The following is a 23,519-nucleotide window of genomic DNA, read 5'->3' as shown; positions in this document are numbered from 1 at the left end:
GTGGGCTGCCTGCCTAATAATCAAGAAAATGCCTCACAGACATAACATAGGCCAATCTGAGGGAGGCAATTTCTCAGCGGAGGTTCTCACTTCCCACTAATTTGTGTTGAGTTGACAAAAACTGACCAGCATGGTTGGTATGACCAGACGATGAAATAATAATGTTCGTTTTTGGACAAATCCATCCAAAGGGTCCATGCAAACTTTAGGGTGGACATTTCGGGGGTTGAGGGGGAGTGTGGTGGAGAAGAATCTATTTTAAAACATCAGATTTGAGAGTCAAGTTCTGTGTCTCAGTTGGAGTAATGGGTGTGCAGAAGTGGAATGCCCTGAGACAGCTGGTAGCAAAGACTGCAGAGTCCAGGCTTGAGAGGTCAGAGGAAGGACAGGAAAGGGAGTGTGCTGTGGTCTGATGGCGGCTACTAGGTCTGGCAACCCATTCCAGGCAAGACTCTGGATGTAGAAGGGAAAGATGGTAAGAGGCTACAATGTCTCTCCCTTTTCCTTTCCTTTTCTCCTTCCTCCCTGCTTAGGAATTAAACCCAGGATCTTCTATAGCCTAAACTTACACTCCCGCCTCTGACTTACATTCTCACCCACTGCTGATTTTTTGAGGACCAACAGAGATCCAGTGAAACCGGAGGCCAACTGGGGAATGACCTGATTGTGTCCATGTAAGCTCTGCAAGAAGCTGGAGGAGGAGCTGGAGGCTGCCATGACTACAAGAAAAGACACAGCATCAAAGTCAGGGTGAGCACTGGGCAATGGCATATACCCACTGAAGGATAAGAGAAGTGCAGAGAGGCAAGGTTGGTGAGAGCCCATGAACAGCCCAGGTGGGACTGGATTTACGTAGGGGGCAGATAGCAATCAAACTCTAAGAAGCCTTGAAACAGGCCCAAGGCCCAGAGCATGTTCCCGAATTCTTTCCTGGTTGAACTCTCTGGGACTCACGTCTGTGCATACTCATCGCCCCCAGAACCAGCTCTGGAGTCTGTATGTGCCAGTGTGAAATATATGTCTGGAGCTCCTTCCAAAAGGGCCATCAGGGCTGGCAAGGTAGGTCAGCAGGTTAAGGTGCTTATTGCCTGATAACCTCAGTTTGATTCCGTAGGACGCAGCTGGTAGGAGGAGCAGTCTGACTCCCTCAGGCTGTCCTCTTAGCTCCACTTGTACACTGTGTTAGTGAGTGCATCCCATCCCTCATAAATAAATAAAATGCAATTCAGGTGCTGCGCGCAATACTTTAAACCTTCAGTCCCAGGTACTTGGGAGAGCTGAGGCTGCAGACTCACTTGAGCCTGGGTTCTCAAAGTCAAGCTGGACAACAAGATTCTTACCTCGAGATAAAGGGGGAAAAAGGAAACTGAAGCTAAACACAACACTCCAGATGCAAATGGTGGCAGAAAAGGAAGCTGCAGGATCAGGAATGCAAGGTCACCTTCCGCTATGCCGGGGTGAGAGGTCGGCCTGAAATACATTTGACCTTGTCCCCAAAACACAAAACAAGTATCTAAAACCTTAAAACTAGGCATCCAGATGCCTTCCCCTGCCCAGTTGTTTCAACTTGTCCTATATTTGCAGTAGAGAAGACTGACAAAAAAAAAAAAAAAAAAAAAAACGAATTACGGGCTGGAGAGATGGCTCAGTGGTTAAGAGCACTGACTGCTCTTCCAGAGGTCCTGAGTTCAATTCCCAGCAATCACATGGTGGCTCACAACCATCTGTAATGGGATCTGATGCCCTCTTCTGGTGCGTCTGAAGACAGCTGCGGTGTACTCAAAAATAAATAAATCTTTAAAAAAAAAAAAACGAACAAAAAAAATGAATTACTTATTTCTGACACCACCAGCTTTAAAAAGAAACAAAGGCCATTCCATCCCATTCTCTTGAACTACAGACTTTAATTTCACCGCTTGTATGAGCGTCACATCCTGTTCTTACAACGGGTAGCTCCCAAATTGTAAAACTGTTGTTTTTTCCTCTTTGGGTCTCAACCAACACACTCCAAGTCAGAAAGAACTGAGAGTCAGAGGCCCTATGGTTACCCTGTCTTACCCTTGCCTCCTTCTTAATGTATATGTATACATTATGTGTAATGTATATAATGGCACTGTCACTGTCTTGAGTTGGAGGCCGGCCTGGCCTACAGAGGGTGCTTCAGAACAACCAGGGCTAACAACCAGGGCTATACAGACAAGTGTCTTAAAAACCAACCAGCCGGGGTTGGGGATTTAGCTCAGTGGTAGAGCGCTTGCCTAGTAAGCGCAAGGCCCTGGGTTCGGTTCTCGGCTCCGAAAAAAAAAAAAAAAGAAAAGAAAAAAAAAAAAAAACCAACCAGCCAACAACAAAACAAAACAAAAAACAAGGTCTTGTGACCTCAGCTTCTTCAGAACACGGAACTGTTCTTGGAATGTGTTTTTATGCCCCTCCCAGGTATAGCTGATAGGAGTAAATTTACTTCTGATTGAACGTTACAATTGGCTATTGTTATGCCTCCGTGGAAAAGGGTGGTTTTGCTGCAGGCGGCCAGCCCAGTCCGTCCGCCAAGGGCGTCCTGAAGGGCTCTAGCAGGACTGAACTTGACAATACAGGATGGGGCACGGCAGACATGGAAGCCACAGATTTGGCTTTTCACCTTTCTCCTTGCTAAACTGTTAGATGATATTCCTAAAGCCAGACTCTAATAAGACTTATTCCCTTATTTGGCCCCTGACTCATTCCTGAGACCAAACACAAGGTCCCACAATCAAATTCATTATTTGTCCAATGTCCAACCCTAACACAGGCTCTTCCTTTTCTCCTTAAAACCCCACCTCAGCAAAAAGAATCCCCGCTTGCTGTTGCTGCCTCAACCCTTCCCAACCCTCTTCCCTTTTTCCGATAACCTCCTTTGTAATTAATATTGGGTATCTGGGTGTGACCCTCGTGGAAGAGGTTGACCTCCCTTGTGGAAGTCTAAACTCTTAACCCCCGTGGCCCATCCTTGCGGCTGTAGCCTGTCCTTGCCGCCATCCGTCCTGTCCTTGCCGCCAAAGCCTGTCCTTGCCGTGGTCCAGTTTACTCACTAACTGTTCTTCACCCTCAGAGTATAAACTGTCTGATGCTCTGAGTAAAGTTGGCTATTGCATGAGACCTCAGCCTGATTCATTTATCGGCTTCACTCTCCCTACCGTCTTTAGAGCATCATAAACCTTTAGAATTAGAATTTAGAGGAATCATTTCTAGATAGGAAGTCTTCTACCGTACCTCAGCTTGCTGAACTGAGCTCTCTATGTGTTGGCATGTCAGGATGTCGTCGAAGAACCGGGTGTGTAGCCTCCATGGTCACCTCACACTGTGTCGACATACTCATTCACGTCACATTTGTTTGCCTGCGACTCAATCAGACGCCATACTCAGCCACACTCGGCTTCATCTTTCCCCTTTAGGTTCCAATGCTAAAATGATATTTCAGAACTGAGATGCATGAAAATCTACCAACAGCACTGATGCCCTTGCCCTCCTTCTTAAGCCTTGCCCAGGATTTAACGCAGTTGGTCTTCCATAAGCCATTTTGTTCTCCTTTGGTTTGGGGCTGTTGGGGATCAGTCCCAGGGCCTCGGGTGGGTGCATGCCCTGTGTGGATCTGTCTCATGCTATCCTTCCATCTCATCACTTTTGTTTGTTTGTTTGTTTTTTGAGACAGGTTCTGGCACTGCATCTGGAGCTCATGGCCTTGTAGCCTTGTAGCCTTCCATCTCTCTACCCCCCCCCCTTTTTTTTTCTTTTTTGGAGACAGGGTCTCAAGTTGCGCTTGAAGCTCATGGATTGGCTACAATGCCAGACTAGTGAGCTTCAGACATCCATGTATTCTACTCTGACCCTCACTACCCCCATTTTTATAGATTTGTGTGTCTAACTTTCATGTGGGTACTGGGGATCCAAGCTCACTTCTTCGTGCTTTTACCTACTTTCCAGCCGTTTCCAGTCACCCCACAGAGTTCTAATGAGAGCTGCAACACATAATACAAGAAACAAACAAACCAACAAGGCCGAGGCAAAAACTGCCTCAGGAAATGCAAAATGCTTAATTATCATGATGAGGATTGTTAGCGTCAGAAGCTGTTTGCAGGTAGCCTCTGAATCCAGCGATGACTAGGCAACCAGGACCCTCCTGTGTTGTTGGTTGCCATGGCAACTGCTGTACAATCCCTGCACAAGCCTCACCCGCATCACCAGTGCAGTTATCACCTGGGTTACCTACATCATAGCCCAGATAAAGACAGAGACCCCCTGACCCATCTCTCTCTCTTTCCTCTTCCTCCCCTCTTTCCCTCTTCAATAAAGGACCTCTCTCATAAAAACGGTGCTGGATCTGAGTGATCTGTCCAGGAAATAGCCACCTTTCAACTAACAAGGATACTGAACTTTTATTAAGTGCTATTCATGAGATGGACACTAGCAGAGTTGTATAAATTCTGTTCACATGGTCCTCATAGCAGCCCTATGCAAAAGGGACCCTTTCCATTCTAATTACACAGACTTAGAATCCAGTAGTCAGAGAGACCATGATTAACTTAGCCTCTCAAAGACACACCAGAAGAGGACATCAGATCCCATCACAGATGGTTGTGAGCCACCATGTGGTTGCTAGGAATTGAACTCAGGACCTCTGGAAGAACAGTCAGTGCTCCTAACTGAGCCATCTCTCCAGTAAATGTCCAGCAAGACATTTACCCCTAAGACAACAAGTATGTATCACTCTGTAAAGTAGACTCTCAAGTCTTCATTTAGTAGAACATACATTTTTAAAGATACATTCATGGGCTGGAGAGATGGCTCAGTGGTTAAGAGCACTGACTGCTCTTCCAGAGGTCCTGAGTTCAATTCCCAGTAACCACATGGTGGCTCATAACCATCTGTAATGGGATCTGTTGCTGTCTTCTGGTAGATCGCAATCATGTACATGAATTAAATAAATACATGAAATACATTAAATAAATACATGAAATAAATAAATCTTGAAAAAAAATCTAGGATACCAAAATCAGGAGATGTTCTCATATAAGTGTCTTATATAGAATCGTGTAAAATTCATGGATCACCTGTGTACATTCTGTTGTGATCTCATCTCTGGATTCTTAGTACGATATAATGAGTATGTGAGAAGCTGTAGTATATTGATTCAGCAAGAATGAAAAGAAACATTTATACAGGCTCGGTACAGATACTTTTTCCAAATATGTATTTTTAATTATTATTACATTTATTTGTTAATTCCTGCAGGTGCCAAGGTTTGTGGAAATCTGGAACCCAGTGGGTAAGAATGGCTGACCTCATAACACTCGAAATGTAAATAAGAAATACTCAAGTTAATAAAAAAAAAAAAAAAAGAATGGCTGACCTCGATCAAATCACAGAAACCTGGCGATGCAGGGTTTGTTTGTTTATTTGTTTTTTGTTTTTTTTTTGTTTTTTTGTTTTTTGTTTTTTTGTCAAGCATTCAAGGTGTCAGGATTTGAGACTACAGAAAACAGGTATAGTCATTTATACCCTTCTTGAAGAGCACTGGGAAGAACGCATTTCCTGAGTGTCAGAGGCTCGCAACTCTTCTGCTTCCTTTTCCAAGGTGAGGGTCGCTCAGCTGAAGCTGCCTGGTGATGCTGGCTTACCCATCGGGTTTCAGGGTCTTGTCTATCTACTTGTCCAGAAAGAGGATCCTAGAAATGAGAATCCTCCTCCGTGCTGTGGAGATCCTTCTGCGCGGCCGGTAGTGGGCGGAGCCTGCGACAGCACGGAGCTTGGTTTTTGCCATTTATGAACGTTTCACGCTTCCTGCCACTTTCATTCTAAGCTCAGGCTTGTGCCCATCTGTTTAGAAGACAGAAGGAAATAATCCCTTGACCTCCTAAACCGTGACGCGGGCTGACATCAGGCATCACATTCGTGGGATTTTCACAGGTACCTGAGTAGGAAGAATGGGTAGCTCAAGTAGCCTGGTTCTCCTTGAACTTTGTGGGAGACCTCAAGAGGAATTTAAGACCTATTTTGTAAACTTAAAAATTAGTAGAATCAAGGGAGAGATTTCAGACATGGTCATTAGTTTCTGTTTGCAAAAGGAATTGATTGGGCCTTGGTTTCACAGCTGAAAGTCAAACAGCGTATTGAACAAACAAGGCAAACTTCAGCACCTCTGCTTTCCAACAGCATTCGGCAGTGAGCACACCGAGACGCCCGATTTTAACTCATAATGTCATTTATTTAAACCAAAACTAGTTTATAGTTTCAAGCAGTGGATTTCAAAGATTAAAAAAGAAAGGAAGAAAGAAAGAAAGAAAGAAAGAAAGAAAGAAAGAAAGAAAGAAAAAGGAAAGAGTCATGTTCTCAACAACAACCCCACCCCACCCCCGTTTCTACTAAAATACTAGATTGCACTGTAGAGGAGGGGGTTAGACCCTAACATGGGAAAATCCTTTTCTCAGATAATCTCCTCCTCCTCCTCCTCTTCCTCCTCCTCCTCTTCCTCCTCCTCCTCCTCTTCCTCCTCCTTCTCCTCCTCTTCCTCCTCCTTCTCCTCCTCTTCTTCCTCCTCCTCCTCTTCTTCCTCCTCCTCCTCCTCCTCTTCTTCCTCCTCCTTCTCCTCCTCTTCCTCCTCCTCCTCTTCCTCCTCCTCCTCTTCCTCCTCCTCCCCTTCCTCCTTTTTCTCTTCTTCCTCTTCTTTCTCCTCCTCCTCCCCTTCTCCTTTTCCTTTGTTTTCCTAGGTAGGGTTACTCAATGTAGCCCAGGCTGGACTTGAGTTCTTTTTCTTTTTCCCCCACCTTTGGGATAGGGTTTCTCTGTGTCCCTGGCTGTCCTGGAACTCGCTCTGTAGACCAGGCTGGCCTCAAACTCACAGAGATCTGCCTGCCTCTGCCTCCAGACAGAATTGAATTCTTGATCCTTCAGCCTTGGCTGGAGTTCTTCAACTTTAGATTCCTACATTCAAAAGCAAAGTCATTTTGGGGACTGGCTGAAATGTTCAAGGAGCAGGGTGAAATAAAACTGGTGAAAGGCAAGACCTATGACGAGGTTAGCAAGCCATCAGACCTCCGTGCCCTCAGGAGATTCTGTCACTTCTTGAACAGTCTCAAAGGCAGACTTTATTGTGTTATTGAGTGACTTATGCACCCACAACGGAAACGATGCCTACCGCATATTCATTTGCAAATCTGACCAAGGGGGTCAGAGGAGACTGGAGAGGAACACTATGAACATGGTTGACATTGATTGACATTGATGACATCAAGTCCTCTTTGTAACACAGAACCCAGTGGACAGTGAACCAGACAAATAGTTGCCAGCGTGAACTGTGGAGGTGAGGACACAGGCCTGCAGTTTAGATTCATGCCTGTCCCTTAGGAATAGTGCCACGGTGGTAGGTCACTGAACGGAGGTGGAGAATTTCTTTTCTCTTTTTTTTCTCCTGCCTCCCCCTGCCCCCTGCCCCCTTTTGTGGTGCCGGGTATTAGATACACACACACACACACACACACACACACACACACACACACATACTGACCACACTTTCTGCCACTGACAAAGGCTCCGAATCCCCAAGTACACAGTTTTTTTTTTTTTTTTGTTTGTTTGTTTTTTGTTTTTTGTTTTTTATAACGGTGGGAATGGAATTAGAAACACAAAGCACAGATCTGGTTTTAACTTTAGGACTCTTTGGGAACACAAAGGGGTGTGTGTATGCGAAGAAACGAAAGTGGTTAAAATATGTATGTGCGAGGGGCTTATAGCAATCCGTACCTAACCCTTAGCACAGTGGAGAGATAGTAACCCCTAAATCAAAATGCCAAGCTCCTGTGACTATCAGTGTGAAAGACTTCAGTTTTTCCATTCTGAAATCTTTTAGACAGGGTCTCCCACAGTCTGCTCCGCACCGGGCAGGAGTCATAGTGTGTAGGTTGCTACAGTGAAAGTGAGGAAGGAAACTTAGTTGCTGAGTCGCCTACTTCCAAAGAACCAGTTAGATTTTGGAAGACTGGGGCTTCAGGAAACACACTCGGGCCTGAAAGCAGTGCATTGATTATTTTATTAATTTCTTCTTTTTACATGATGGGAAACGTTCATCTATTTACAGGTTGTTATTTTTATTTATTTATTTTTTTGTCCACACACAGTCTAGGTAAATAAGCCTATGAAATTCCAATTCAGAAAGCCATAAAAATCTTCCCCAGCCCTCCATCTGAAGGCTTTCAAATAAACCTTTTCTCCCCAAACCAAATTAATTTTTAAAAATTACATTAGGGAATTCAGATATGCTAATGATTTACATTCCAGTTATTTAAAATATGCATCTAGACATGTTCTTAAAAAAGAAATGGTAAATCACAAGGGCTTAAATTAAAGCAGTACTTCACAGCAAAACATTAAGGGAACATCTATAAATAACAGAAATATATTACAAATAAATTAGTTCTATTTACCATTTCAAATATTAAAAATCTTTAATCCATTTCTTCATCTCTCTTTACAAAAAGGTTATGTGAATTGTATGGAAACATCTGCAAAAAATATAATAAATACTTAATTTCTTTGAATGTATTTTTGTTGTTGTTGTTTTTGATGAGGGAGACAAACTTCTTTTGTAATTCCCCCCGCCCCAAGAAAATGCCCAACACCTTTATACCAAAGTTAAACAAAATAAGTAATTTTCCAGGGTACATACATTGTTCATTATGAACTAAAAAACATCTCTACAAATTACATCAAAAAGAAGAACGCAATAAAGGTTCCCGCTGTCAGTTTCCAGGTTCCAGTGGGTAACAGGCTGTATCGTGTGTGTGGGGGGTCATGTACTAACAACAATAATTAGCTTTTTTTTTTCTTATAAAGTGTTTTGTACAGTTTAAACTGTGTTTCTCAGGAAGGCAAAGGTTCTGATGCCCTGCAGGCGTTCAGTGAAGAGATTTAAAATTCTTACCAAAAATAGCTTATGAATATACAAATGCCATTCGCTTAGACAAGATCAATAGGCCTTCTCTGGTCTCTCCTTAAAATAGCCTTGGCTAAATCGGTCCCCAAGGATAACATTGTCGAAGGATCTGGAATCCCATCAGAAACTGATCTCAGCATTACCTCAGGGCAAGGGGCTGCAGTAGTAAGCGAGGGGGTCTAAGTAGGACTAGGATGGACCAGAATGAACACTGCTTCCTGTGAATTCCATGTCTTTCCTGGATAAGTGTGACCATGGGCTACCCAAGGTGGAAGTTGGCCTTACTCCTGAATGCTTCTGATCTTACATTGCTGCTCCACTGTCAAGAGTCTTTTTTATTTTTATTTTTTTGAAACTAGCAAATACTTGAAGCTCAAAAATCTCTGCTCCAGTTGGACACAGCGCTGACTTTGTCTGCCCTAGTTAAAAGTTGTTGGTGTTTTGTTTTGTTTTTTTTTTAATAAGTTATAGCCCTTTTCTTGTAAACCGCAGCAGTAAACATTTGTGCCCTGTTGATAAAGGTACCTCAAAGCTTCGATGGCTCTGAGAGGTAGCGAATTCTCTAGTGGTTTTAGAATATGTCTGAAAATACTGGTCGCCAGAACCCATCGCTTCTCTTAATTTTGTAAAGAAAATTAAATTAGCACCTGGCTATGACAGTGGTTTTTTGTTTGTTTCTTTTCTTTCTTTCTTTCTTTTTTTTTTTTTAAGCATCTCTGATGCAAGCATTTTTTTTTTCTTTTAAGTCTTTTGTTTTTCTATGGCAAGTTTCTAGTTCTTTAGGTTGCCAGCTTGAAATTATACAGCTGATCCTTTCAGAATGCCACATTCTGAATGCTTAAACTGCTACAAGGAAAGGGCATTTGAAGACTTCGTCTGGAAGCTAGTGCACATGGCCATGACAAAACTGCAAGCCAACAGCGAGCCTGGAACCCACCCAGACGTTTGGATTTCTATCAGCGTTTATGAATGCCCTACTGCCCTGACTCCTAGTTCTTGACCCCTTGCATATCAAATGACTTCTCTCATTAACTGGAACTTCAGAATCATAACGACAGTTCTTTGGAATGAGGCAGCATGTCAATTGGGGTAGAAAACCTTTTATTTTATTCATTTGACATAGAACAAAAATCCTGTGCTGGGGAACAGGTGAACTCCGTACTGGAGTGAGAGGAGACCGAAGGAGAAAATGCCCCCGAAATGTGAAGGGCTGGGTTGAACTAGACGGATGTGTAGCATTCAAAGTGTGGCGGGAGTACGGGAACTCTCCTCTGGAAATGGCCTTGCCGCCCCTCGGAAGCAGAAGCTTTCTTCCGTGTGTGAAATCTTAAGTGGCCCCACCAGGATGAACACGAAACTAACAGAACCAATTCCTTCCCACCCTCCCATTTGAAAATCATTGCCATGCCATTATAATACACAGAGTACAAGAAGAGTTGATTAAAAAAAAAATTCAGGTCTAAATTTTCTTAAGATAAATAAATGGATTCCTTATAGAGGATCTTAAACCACCGGTGTTTCCTTTTGCCTTAACTTTCTTCGTTTTATTGCCTTTCAGAATAGATTAATTTCCCTGAAAGATCGAATTTACAATCTTCTGCTGATTGAAACATTTGAAGCTGCGGTTGATGAAGTACCAGTGAGGCAGTTTGTACAGCTGCGAGGGCACAGATGCAGGGCACCTGCGCGCTCCGCCCTTCTCTCCTACATACCCAGGCCCCCAACCCTAGGCCAGCTTGGTCCCCTCTGTCACTTTGATTCCAATGAGATGGTAGGATTTCTGAGATTAGAAATAAAGCGCTCTTTGCTTGTAAAAATAACCGTTTGGGGGCAAATAAAGGGAGTCGGAGCCCTCGTTTCTTTCGCGTGGAAGACGGTAAGTCCCAAAGGATCACCCTATGTAATACTGGGTTTCTGAAATACCCTATGGTTTTATATTGCTGAGTTCTAGGGGCACACTAGCTTGAGAGAACTGAGGAGGGTGAGTGACCTACAGGTGTCGTTTCTACACAAGTTTGCTTGGCCCAGAAAATAAAGGGTTTGGATGTCTGCATGAGGCTTCAGGACTGGGGAGCGAAGCTCGGTGGAGAAGATGGGCAAAGTGGTCCAGGAAGCGGGGCGGCCTGGGGACGGCTCCTGCGAGGTGGACAACTACGCCACGACGGTGGCGGTCACTGAGCTCAGAGACGGAGGGGGCGGGGAGACGGCCGAGGGCAGGGATGCGGGACGGTCCTCGTCGGCCGCGCTCAGAGCCGGGTCTGCGCCTCGGGGATGTAGATCTCGATGCTCTCGGCGCTCTCGGTGGCCGAGTTCTGGCGGACTGATGCTGCGCGCTTGGCGGCCATCAGGCGCTTGCGGGCCTCCTGGCGCTGCGAGCTCTCCAGCGAGCGCTCCCGGATCAACGGCGCGGGGCCCTTCGCCGGCTTCTTTGGCACTGGAGGAGGGGCCCTTCGCTCCTGATCAAAGCAGAAGGTTCAGGACATTACACAGCTTCTCAGGACAAGCTTGGGAAAGACTGGGATAGGTCAGTAGTCTGAACACACACGCACACACACACTGCTGCTTTTTGCAAACCTAAGGAGGTTAGTTCTGATCTGCACACTGTATTTACGATTCCTCTTCTTTGTTCTGTTTTGGGTATTAACAAGAGTCAGGGAAAACACAATCTCTTATGCTTAAGGCCGAGGTTAACGCTGGATCGCAGAACTAGGTCTTTCCACGGCAGGATGTGGGCATTTAAAGTGCACCCCCTGCAAATGGATCCCTGAACCTCACAGTGAAGGTGGTTCTCTCTGTGTACTCCAGACTCTTCCTGCCGCTAAGGATGGACCAGAAGAGCTCAACAGCTACAGAATTATTTAGAACTCTGCATCAGGTAGGAGCTTGGTGTAAAGACTAAAACCCTGTCCACCCTCTCCCTGGGCCCACTCAGTCTTCCCTTCCACCCATTCCTAAACAGCCAGATGAGATTATAAGACTGTAATCTCGGCTTCGATGGTGCCACCTGGAGTTACACCCTTTTTGAACACCACATAGGAACACATGGCCATGGGTCGATTGTACAGGGTCGCTGGGGAGGAAGACTCTGGTAGTTCCTACTCAGAAGGATCTTTCCAGAACTTCAGTCCCTAGGGGGGTCTCAGCTTGCTTGTGGTGGCCCAGAAGTTGAACACAGGACTGGAAAAGGTCGTCCCTCGTATCAGCAATCCCTGAAACAGTTTTTAGAACTTATCTATTTTACTAAAAAGTATAGCCACCCATCCGGTAGGCATGGTAACTATACATCGTGGAAAGAAAGCACAAGGAGGTTGTTGGGAGGTAGGCGTTGAACTTTCAGGCCGTGAAAAGGTCCACACAGGTCCATTTTAAAAAGAAGACCCTGTATCCTTATGAAATCAAATGTGAAGCTTATCATGTAGGGACTGAATCTCCAACTTAACCTTGATGCTCAGTACAGCAGCTCCTCCTTGTTGCCAGGGAGAAGTTCGAAGTTAGGAATTGGTTACACTAGGATTCTCGGCCCATGGTTGTTTAAAATGGAGTCTGTGCTTCTGAAAGGTCCCACCACCCTAGTCTCTTCAACATATATACATACATACATATATATATATATGTATGTATATATACATATATTTCCTGTCAAGTTCATGAGATGATGAAAGACTGGTCATAGGTAAACTGCATTTAAAAAAAAACGTAAAAACTAAGCTAAATAATTTATTATTAGGTCACATATCAGAGTGAGTCACATGTAACGATTTCTTTGCATCACTTTAATGTCTTCGCTGTGGGGTAACTGGTGGACAGTTTTTAAAGTATGAATATTGGAAACTTTTTAGTCAATTTTTCTTTCTTTGCACACTTTATTATTATTATTTTTTTTAACAATAATGTTAAAGAGTCAGTAGGAGAGAAATTAAATGGAGCGGTACTAAGCTTCCCGAGTGTGTACACTTGTGCATACTTTAAGACCGGTTTAAAAGCCTGGCTAGCAGATGGTTACACACATAAAGGAAACTAGATAAAGCACAGTGCTTGGCTTCCCAAACAAGAGGCCACACACACATCAGTAGATCCTCAAGCCCAGTTCTAAACCCCTCCATTGGATGGTCGTAGACTTGGGGATGGAGGTGGTGGTGACAGCATTTGCCCTCCTTAGAGACGGTCCCTTGGGACTGGGTTTGTCCTGGGTGCCCACTGACCCTGCACACTTGGAAATGATGGGCAGCAGTGGGTTGCTGCTAAGCTCTTTAGGGGCAGAGCTCTCATGGCTCTGAGGGAATGGCTGTCCCCGAGTTCGGAGGTTACCTCTTGTAACCATTTGACCCCAGGTCACAGGAGAACAAAACTTACTTAAAAAGTCATCCAGGACAGATCAGCCTGGGTAGGTGGACATTAGAGATTTGTAAAATGTGGTGGGACTACAGCAATCAAATATCAATTGTTGATCAATTAAGAGAATTTAAGTCTTTATTTCTAAGCTGTTGCATGCGGATCCCAGGGAACAGTGTCCTCCCCTCCCCACAACCCCCAGGCATTCAATTAGAAGTATTAAGTTAAAAAAGAAAAAAAATCCCAACACTTCTAGTGACCGTAAGCCTCATAATGAGAGCATTCGAGACTCGGAAATCAGTGGGGCGACTGTCAGTCTGTCTGTCACTCAGGGTTTCCTACTGTTTCTTAGAAACACATCCTGAAGGTGTAAGGAAGTTCAACTCTTGTTCTTCGGAGCCATGCACTGAAGCAATCATTTATTTTAGTTTAGAAAGCATAACTGGAGGCAGTCCCTCCCAGTGTCTAACCTGGTTTAACTTAGAGTTTAATTAACCAGAAAAGAAAAAGGAGAGAGAGAGAGAGAGAGAGAGAGAGAGAGCAGAGGAGGAAGAAAGAAAAAGGAATAAAAGGTAAAGAAAAGCCACATTCCCACTTCCCAATTCACAAAGACAGGTTTTTCTTCAAAAAAAAAAAAAAATGCCTGAGACACATTACAGATACTGTCCCGAGTGATTAGCATGTAAACACTGTCATCACAATGAAATGACACAGGGTACCAGCTCCATTTCACATTGTAAACAGCAGGACAGAGTGTAGCAGCCTATTTAGACTGTCCAGTGTTTGTGCAGGTTTTTAAATGAACCATACAAAATCTACATTGTTCTACCTTCTTGTCAAGAGGATCCATCTGTTTCCAATTATTGGCCTTTAACTGATGAAGTTCATCAAATTTCATACTAATGTTTTCTATGGACAACTGCAGCATGTCCCAAAACCCCGCCAAATCCTGGGAAGTGGGTCTCGGGTGAGCATTGGGATTCTGTGCAAAAGAGAGAAAAACATGGATGCTTTTAGAGGCGGTAGGATCAGAAAGGCATTTTCAAACATTTCAAAGAACCTCAGGAGGTTGGGTTCCTTTTGGCTCTTTTGACATGAGATAAAAGTGAGGCTGCTAATGGTAATTTTCTGCGTGCCCGCATTGCATTCCGTGATCTTCAAATGCCAAGGTTATTAAGTCCCTCTGTCCTTACAGCGGGGTGGTTGTTTCAGTCTGATAACTGAGGAGAGTCTAAACATCAGAAAAGTCCCTGAATGTGTTATCTCTCTCTACTGGATGTACTTAAAAACACTGTATTTCATTTACAACTTCATGCCACACGGTTTAGTCAGAGAACAGAGGAGAGTTCTCGGATAAGTTTAGTTTTAAGACTCATGTTGAGTGAAGTAGTAGGGTACAGAATCGCTAAGCATAAGGTATTTTCAAAATACTTTGTGGTGGAAAGGCTTCTTTGATGCTAGAGACTGAGCCAGGGTTTACATAGTCGAAGTGATCAACCGTGGAGACATATACCTAGTCTGAAACTATTGCATGTTTAATAATTCAGATATTGTTAATAAATATGATATAGAATAATTTTATCCTATGACACGTTAGAATTAGCTGGTTTTAAATATAGCAAAAGTTAGAAAACATTTATACAAACATATATGTTGGTAATAATTTCCTTTTAGAATAATAAATATCTTTCAGTGTTTAAGAACTGACTTTTTAAAAGAAACTAGCCTTTTTTTTTTCCTTTTTAAGATGTATTTATTTATTATGTATACAGAATTCTGCCTGCATGTATCCCTGCGGGTCAGAAGAGGGCACTAGATCTCATTACAGATGGCTGTGAGCCACTATGAGGTTGCTAGGAATTGAACTCAGGACTTCTGGAAGAGCAGTCAGTGCTCTTAACCTCTGAGCCATCTCTCCAGTCCAAGAACAACTTTTAAAAGAATTACTCAAACATGTTATTATTATCAACTGGACATAGTTGTGCATGCTTTTAATGCCAGCTCTCAGGAGGCAGAGGCAGGCGGATCTCTATAAATTCCAGATCAACCTGGTCTACACAGTGAGGAGAGCCAGAGTTACATAGTGAGACCCTGTCTAGAAGAAAAACTCCAAACAAACAAAAATTTATTACTATTATTATCTTGTGTTTATGTGTATGTCCATATCATAACACGCATGTGGTGGTCAGAGGACAACTTTAAAAGTTGATTCTTTCCCCATGAGGGTTTCAGGGATTTAACTCATATCATCAGCAAAGTACCTTTAACTATCAAAGCCAGCTGACCAACCCAAGAGCTGACTTCTCTTAGTTCGTTTGCTTGGGAGCTGGCTGGCTGCGTGATTTATGCTGGCCCAGAAATCTCTAACCTCCGGCCTCGGCCTGCAAGTGCACATTATCACATCTGGCTCAGGGTGACTTTCTTTGACTCTGTAGTCGGGCATCACTGTCATCGTCACCAACACCCTCTGCCAAAGCAGCTGAAGGTATCATCGGCAGAGAGTAAGAGTCTTCCTCCCTTCCCCGTGTCGGGAGCTCCTAGTGCCATTTGTGGTTAGTATGAAATAACTGTGAATGAATCCTTATGTCCTATGGTAACTGGGGGCCGGCTTATACAGAATCAGCTTTTCAGAGAGTAAAGATTGATGGCCATCTGATTGTTTAAAGGTTGGAACTGACATTTACACCCGGGGATGAGCTAGGATGCTTGGCCTCATCCCAAATAAATACAAAGAAAGACGCTGCGTGTAGCGTTCCGAGACTACCTATAGTTTCTTGGCATTAGATAGAGATTCTTGGGATCTTGGCATTAGGTTCTCCTGAGATTCTTGGAAGTAGATTCCTTTTACAGTTTCTTTTCTTTTCTTTTTTTTTTTTTTCCCGGAGCTAGGGACCGAACCCAGGGCCTTCCGCTCGCTAGGCAAGCGCTCTACCGCTGAGCTAAATCCCCAACCCCCCTTTTAAAGTTTCTAAGTGCTTGGTTCAATACTGAAATCTGTTCTAGGGACGGGAATGGGTGTGGCTTTGTGGCGCGCGCGCATGCGCTCAAGCCTCAAGTTCAGCCTTTAGCGCCTAGTCAAACCAAAATAAAACAAACACAACAAAACATAAAAAATATTCCAGGGACATACTACTTGAATGAACGAAAGCAGTTCTTTGTAGTATTTTGACATGGTAAGCAGCAACTACAACAAAAGTCCGTCAAGGGGTATGGTGGCAAACACCAGAAATCCTATCAGTAAGTTGCTGAACCAGGAGCATCCCATAATGTGAGGCTACATGACAAAAACAAGAACAAAAGACCTGAGGGGATAAAACAAAAAGAGACCCCTCAATTTTCTGAACACATGGTAGATTTGATGAGGCCCTTCTCGATAATTTATGATTCTACAAATATTTAGCCTTATCCATAATGGAACTTGGGGGTCAGTGACATTTTCTTAGTCACGGGTTTTAGTGCTTTATTGTTTTAGCACCCAGGGTTTCTTGTCTGAGATCCTTGGGTCCAGATGTTGAGATGTCAGACTTCATAGGGGTTGGGAAAGTTTGTCTATCTGCACTCAGTGAGATATCTTAGAGACAGAATACAAGTCAATGTGAAAGTCATGTATATGTCACATATACCCAATATACACAGTCTGTGACTGGATACATCTCCTGTATTTTGACAGTATTTGGCAATATTTTGACATTTGCCTGCATTTTGACAGTAATATGTTATATGAGGTCAGATGTACCAAAGCCTTCCTGTCCCCGGAGTTTCAGATTTTAGAGCATCATTTCTGATTTTGGATTTTTTTTTTTCTTTTTTTGGTTTGGGTATGTTCAGCCTACAGTTCTGTAACCCAAGCTTCTGTGGCAGTTCCTTAGATGTGCTTAGCTTAACTCTGTCATGAGCAACCTGGGCCTTGCCCCAAAGGAATCTCTTTGCCCCATTTTGTCAAAAAGACAAATGAGGAGTAATAAAGAGGTCGGGAGTGGGAGCCATCTCTAACCCAGCTGTTGTCCGACAGTCAGAGTCATATTGTACAGCGGCTGAGCCTAAATCAGATCATCTCTGAGATTAGAGGTACAGGAGAGAAAGATTACCTCCCCCCCTCCCCACCCCCGGCCTCACCCCCACCCCCACCCCCACCCCAACCCCGTGCCCGTTTACTTATGTTGGGAAAAAAAAAAACAAATTTCATCCATTTGCTCTGAGCTTGAGAATCTAGTCTGGAACAAATGTGTTCTCAAAGTAAAGAACTGTCTTTCCCCTCTTCTTTTCCTCAAAGGAAGAAAAACTAAAGAAAGAACAAGCTCAGGGCTGGAGAGATGGCTCGGTGGTTAAGAGCACTGGCTTGTGTGTCCAGAGGTCCTGAGTTCAATTCCCAGCAGTGACTCGGTGGCTCACAACCATCTGCTGCCCCCTAGAGTCACTTTCATTCAGCTGTGGTGCTAAGAGGACCGACCACCAGGGATCACCACTACTCCCTGGGATGACTCACTCCCTCTGCCAAAATGAGGTTGGGGATTTAAATCCTGCGTGTGAGATCCATAGGTTCAGTGGCTGAACAGACAAGGGTTTGGACCGTAACTACCTTTTACTATGGACTGGTTGGTAAGTTTCTCAACTTTTATGTCCATTTACACACACACACACACACACACACACACCCGTAAATCATAAAAATAATGGCACTAGTGAACTCCACATGGCCATTCTGGGGAGTTAGCCAGGGCATCTGGCACGTGTAGGTGCAGGACTTCTTCAGGAACCTTGTTTGAGCAGCACCAATGATCTTCCTCCATTGGCGTGCACTTACTTTAATCGAGACTCTGCTAGTTCGTCACATAAATTTCTCTAGCGGACACTGACTAGAGGACACCACGAGGAACGAGGAAATGTCAAAAGCTGACTGTCCTGTTGGAAACTTAATTTCTAGAAACCAGCACACATTAAAAAAAAACACAACAACAAAAACAAACAAAAAAAACAACAAAAGGAAAACCAGTTTCTGCAATTTCATCTTTAAAATGAGCACAATATTTATGTTCTACCGTGTAGTGCCCTCAGAAACTTGCTTTTTTCAATTCTCTTTTTACATTTATTCAGTGTGTGTGTGTGTGTGTGTGTGTGTGTGTGTGTGTGTGTGTGTGTATAGAGAAAAAAAAAAAAACTTGAACTCATGTCATCAGGCTTGTCAGCAAGCCCCTTTAGCAAGAAGCCATCTTGCCATCCCTGGACTGGATTCCTTTGAGGAGAGAACACGGTGCCTATGACGCAGAGTTAAGATTCTAAAGCCCTGTCAGTTGGGGTCATTTGGATGCCAACCGTGTTTTCAGTTGACACACATCAGTAAGCTCCCTTAGATTTGCTTTGTTTTAGAGTCAGCCTGACCAGCAACTGAGCAATGAAAGCTGTGTTTGTAGAGCCGCTCTTGGAGGACATGGGCCTTTTAGAGGCCTCCTCCAAGAGACTCTTGACCTCTGTTTCACCGCCAACTTTGCAAATGCTATTGCTGTTGTTACTGCTGCCTTTGAGGTCTTTTCCTTCCTTTGTGTCTGTACGTCAGAGGTAGATGGAGCACTTGCTTGTCTCGGGGTGTCTAATCTACATTTTGTGATACCCCCCCCCCCCAACCTCTGGCTTTTGAATGGAAACAGAAGTCACATCAGGAGACACAGTTACTGATTTTTTTTTTTTAAAGAAAGACTGTCATGATTATTATCACTGTAATCGTATTTAGGAAACAGCGGTTTGTTTCGTATTTTAATAAGAATCAGAAAATCGTATGAAATCTAGGAACATGGAAGGTTTTTAACACAGAAAACCAGGATATGGAGTTTAAACTTGATCCTGCCCTAAGATTATTGAAGTACAGAATAAAGTGGGGTTTTTTTTTTCCGTTTTGTTTTGTGGGTTTTTATTTTTGTTTTTAGTTTAAAGAAAAGCAAGAAGCCTGATTAATCTGCCAAAGACTCCAGTGGTTCAAACTGAGTTTTGCTTTTGGCTAGGTCAGTCTTGAGGACAAGGTCTCTCTGGACTGTGCTAGAGAGTCACAGTGACTTGAATGGTACCTACCAGGTTCTCTTCACACAGTTCTCTGAACTGGTAGAATTTCTGCGCCATGAGAAGCTGGGCACTGCCCACCGCGGTTCTGATTTTCCCTAGAACTGAAAAGAGCAGACACAGAAGTTTACCCGACGCTTCACTGTTCAGACTTTGTCTGGTAAATACAGCAAAGAGAAATTATGCTAGCATGCTTTGAAAAAAACGGCCCACACAGCGTGCCCACGCCCACCCGGATAGATGCCCTACTGGTCCACGAAACCTGGGCTGCCGAGTTCAAACATAAAGTCAGCTTGGAAAAACACAAGTTCACCGTGCTTGTTTCTTGGGAGAACTGGAGTTTTCTGTCACAGGACTGTGCTGTACACACAAAGAGAGTCAAACAGCGTTCTTTCCACGGTGCAGACAAATGTCTCGTGTGTTTCCCGGTGCAGTTTCAGGTTTATCCTGATTTGCTGGCTTGATTTTCCAATTCGGATTCAAAAAAAAAAAAAAAACAAGAAAAGCAATGCCAGCTGGGAGGGAGGAATCTCGCGGCATTCACCCGATCCAGTCCAATGGTAATCCGGTGTTTTCCCCGGAGTCCCATCACTGGCATTTGCTGACAAGCGAATTTCCTAGGGCGTGATGGGGGTGGGGGATTGTCAGCCTGTTGCCTAGGGAACGCCAGCACGGATCCTGCTTTCCACTTTACAGCCCCTTTTCCTATTAACATCAGTTTGGTGTGGAACTTTCTTCTTTGCCAGAAAGCTACTTTTGGTCTCAGTAAACGCATTTGAACGCCTCTGCAGGGGCCCAGGTCTGAGTCTCCCAGGGCTTCCCCGGAACCTGCAGCCCTAGCAGCTGGAACTCTGCCATGCCTAGGCTTCACAAATCTCCCTCGTGTACCTGAGGGAACAGAGACCTAGCACAGTGAAAGATTAGAGAGAACCCTGACGCTTGGCTGGTGGAACTCTGCTGGCTTAGACAGTATGTGTGAATCAAGTTCCTTTTCTCAACCACACTCCCCTCCCGCTGCCCCCCCTAAAGTCAGGAGAGAACAAAGAAAGCAATAGGTATTGCCCAGGGCTTTCTAGTAATTTGCTACACTGGATTCACAACGCCCGTCTATTTCATGATTCACGCTCTTGAGTTCTGCTCAAGGATTTTAGCACAACACCTGTAAGTCAGAGCATTTCTAAATTCGTATGTCCCCAGTCATGCCAGACTGCTTCGGGATACACATTTGCAACCTCTGTGAATCTGTGAATCCCCGACTGGCAGCTCCAATCCCATACAGGTGGAAGTTTTTACTTTTTTTCTAGTCCCTTAGACCATTGCTGTCTTCCTCTTCCGCTGGGAAATCAGGTGAGTGAGGTCTCTCACTGTTGTTGTTGTTGTTGTTGTTGTTGTTGTTATTATTATTATTATTATTATTATTATCAGCAGCGGTAGCATACAGGATCTACATAGCCTTGGCTGTCCTGGAACTCACTATGTAGACCAGGCTGCCCTCATACTCGCTGCTGGGATTGAAGGTATGTGCCTTCAATTGTGGAACCCACTGGGTCTTCCTTTCTTGGTACCTCAGAGTAAAGTGGATAGGGTGAGTCTAAGTTCAGAGCCTGGGCCTCTTTGACAAGTTTTGACGATGGATCAGTCAAAACTTTGAGCTAAGAGGTCTCAGTCACATCTCAATAGCTGCAGTATGATAGACCACCATAAGAGACTTGGAGGGAACCTCCCTGTCCCCTCAAAAGAGGCCCCCCCGTAACCCAGGGTGATCTCCACTCAGTGCAGACAAAGATGAAACTGAGTTCCTGATCTGCCTTGTCTCTACCTCCCCAGTGTTAGGATTATATTCCTCTTCCACAACACCTGGCCTGGAGGTGCCACATACTCCTTGAAAAGTAAATACCAGTGGAAATAAGTAAAAAGCAAAAGGCCAGGCTGGAGAGATGGCTCAGCGGTTAGGAGCACTGACTGCTCTTCCAGAGGTCCTGAGTTCAAATCCCAGCAACCACATGGTGACTCACAGCCATCTGTAATGGGATCTGACGCCCTCTTCTGGTGTGTCTGAAGACAGTGCACTCGTATAAATAAAATAAATAATGAGCCCGAGAGATGGAAGAAAGATGCATCTTGCTAATGTTTGGACTCTGTGGTGCCGTGTCCAAGGTCAGTACTCAAGGATGAGGTTGATCAGAGAAAATGTTGGGGGTTCTGGGATGGACCTAAGCAAAAGGCATCGTTCCAAGGCCACTCTCCATTCACCATTGTTCGGCGGCAGCCTGGTCCTCAAGACCAAAGCCAAGGTCAAAAGAGGAGCCCGGAAGAACTTGTGGAATCTGGTCACCCAGCAGGGACACCCCTGGTGGGCTCTTCATTCAGTCAGCAAATACTAGTGAGGGTTCACTGCCAAGCATTTTGCTAGACAGGTATATGACAGCGGTCAGGAAGATGAAGAGGTCTATACCCTCTTGGGCTTTGCATCTTGGTACAAAGCACAAGGAAAACGCAGGGGGAAGCAGACCCCCTAACTTGACAGAGTTAGACCACACTGAGCGTTTTTTCTCTCTCCTAAGAAAGGAGTCCGACTCAGCACCAAGCATGCTCCGGAGTGTGGGAAAGCCAGCTTAAACAGTTGGTCTTGAAACAGTCACACCACTGATTTCTCTTTACTTATTTTATCTATCTCATTAAATCTATGCACATCATTGATGGTGTGCATGCATGTGTGTGCCATGGTGCAACCGTGGAGCTCAGAGGACAGCACACAGGAGTCTGCTCTCTTCCTTCAGTGGTGAGACTCCTGTGGGTTCTGAGGATTGAACTCAGGTCTTTAGGCTTGGTAGCCGTGCTGGTTTGCATGTGCTTATCCCTGGGCGTGGCCCTGTTGGAGGAAGTGTGTCACTGTGGGGGTGGGCTTGGAGATCTTCCTCCTAGCTGCCTGAGGCTGCCTAGTTTGTTCCTGGCTTCCCTGGATGGAGATGTAGAACTCTCAGTTCCTCCTGCACCATGCCTGCCTGGATGCTGCCATGCTCCCACCATGATGATACTGGACTGAATCTCTGAACCTGTAAGCCAGCCCCAATTAAATATTATTTATAAGACTTGCCTTAGTCATGGTGTCTGTTCACAGCAGTAAAACCCTAAGACAGTAGCAGACACCTTGAACTGCTGAGCCATCTCACTGGTGGTTTTATTATTATGGTGGTTGGAATATGCTTGTCATTATTAGTGAGTGTGGCCTTGCTGGAGGAGGTGTGGCTTTGTTGGAGTGGGTGTGGCTTTTTGAAATGGGTGTGGCCTTGATGAAGTGGGTGTGGTCTTGTTGGAGGAAGTGTATTACTGTGGGTGTGGACTTTGAAAGCTTCCTCCTAGCTGCCAGAGGATGCTTGTCTTCTTTTGTTTGCCTTTGGAACAAGATGTCGAACTCTCAGCCCCTCCAGCACCATGCCTGCCTGGATGCTGACATGTTTCCTGCCATGACGATAATGGACCGAAAACCTCAGAACCAGTAAGCCAGCCCTAAGTAAATGTTGTCCTTTATAAGAGTTGCCTTGGTCGTGGTGTCTCTTCACGGCAATAGAAACCCTAAGAAATTAATTAATTATTTTTTTGCCACTATTTTAAAATTTGGAGGGCTGGAGCGATGGCTCAGTGGTTAAGAGCACTGACTGCTGCTCTTCCAGAGGTCCTGAGTTCAAATCCCAGCAACCACATGGTGGCTCACAACCATCTCTAATGGGATCCAATGTCCTCTTCTGGTGTGTCTGAGGACAGCTACAGTGTACTCACATACATACATTAAATAAATAAATCTTTAAAATTTGGAAACAAATATTTTCAAGGACTTGATAATTTTCTAGTCAAAGAAAGCGAGCATCCATATATATAGTTCTCCCCAAAGGAACCAGTTTTCTTTTTTCCCCTGTTATATATATTTTAACCCCCCCACAGTCTTACAGCTCAACTGTAGGCTCTTCCCTCTTGACCCATTTCTCTTCTTCCCCTGTGGGAGGCACTGAAGCAGGGCTAAAGTAGAAAGAGAACTTCCAGACTATTGCTGATGTCACTGAGGAGCCCTTTGGTCCTGGAAAGATAAGGACTAAGGGCCTTTCTAGATGCACACAAAGAGCTGGAGATGGTGGTCGTGCGTTTGATCCCAGCACTTACAGAAGAAGGTAGA

The 23,519-nt window shown here is 44.4% G+C and overlaps 2 protein-coding genes across 35 annotated transcripts in view; one reads left to right on the top strand and one right to left on the bottom strand.

Moving 5' to 3' along the window:
• The window catches only part of Tgif1 (TGFB-induced factor homeobox 1), a 29,148-nt gene extending 22,858 nt beyond the window's left edge, over positions 1-6,290 (top strand). The window contains exons 3-4 of the transcript XR_015628699.1: positions 616-750; positions 5,269-6,290. The gene's annotated coding sequence lies outside the window, so the exon portion shown is untranslated. The remainder of the gene's footprint in view (positions 1-615; positions 751-5,268) is intronic.
• Positions 6,291-8,039: 1,749 nt separating this feature from the next.
• The window catches only part of Dlgap1 (DLG associated protein 1), an 870,386-nt gene continuing 854,906 nt past the window's right edge, over positions 8,040-23,519 (bottom strand). For 28 of the 34 annotated variants that reach the window (XM_087567550.1, XM_087567553.1, XM_087567556.1 and 25 more), the window contains 3 exon segments: positions 19,361-19,452; positions 14,127-14,279; positions 8,040-11,421 (listed from right to left, as the gene is read on the bottom strand). In XM_087567550.1, coding sequence (XP_087423676.1) covers positions 11,212-11,421; positions 14,127-14,279; positions 19,361-19,452 — 455 coding nt within the window. In that variant the 3' untranslated portion in view covers positions 8,040-11,211. 34 annotated transcript variants of the gene reach the window in all.

This window comes from Rattus norvegicus, chromosome 9 (assembly GCF_021556685.1).
Source record: "Rattus norvegicus strain SHRSP/BbbUtx chromosome 9, alternate assembly SHRSP_T2T, whole genome shotgun sequence".
Taxonomy (NCBI): domain Eukaryota; kingdom Metazoa; phylum Chordata; class Mammalia; order Rodentia; family Muridae; genus Rattus; species Rattus norvegicus.
The sequence above is the reverse complement of the archived record's forward strand: the minus strand, read 5'-3'. Positions and strand labels throughout refer to the sequence as shown.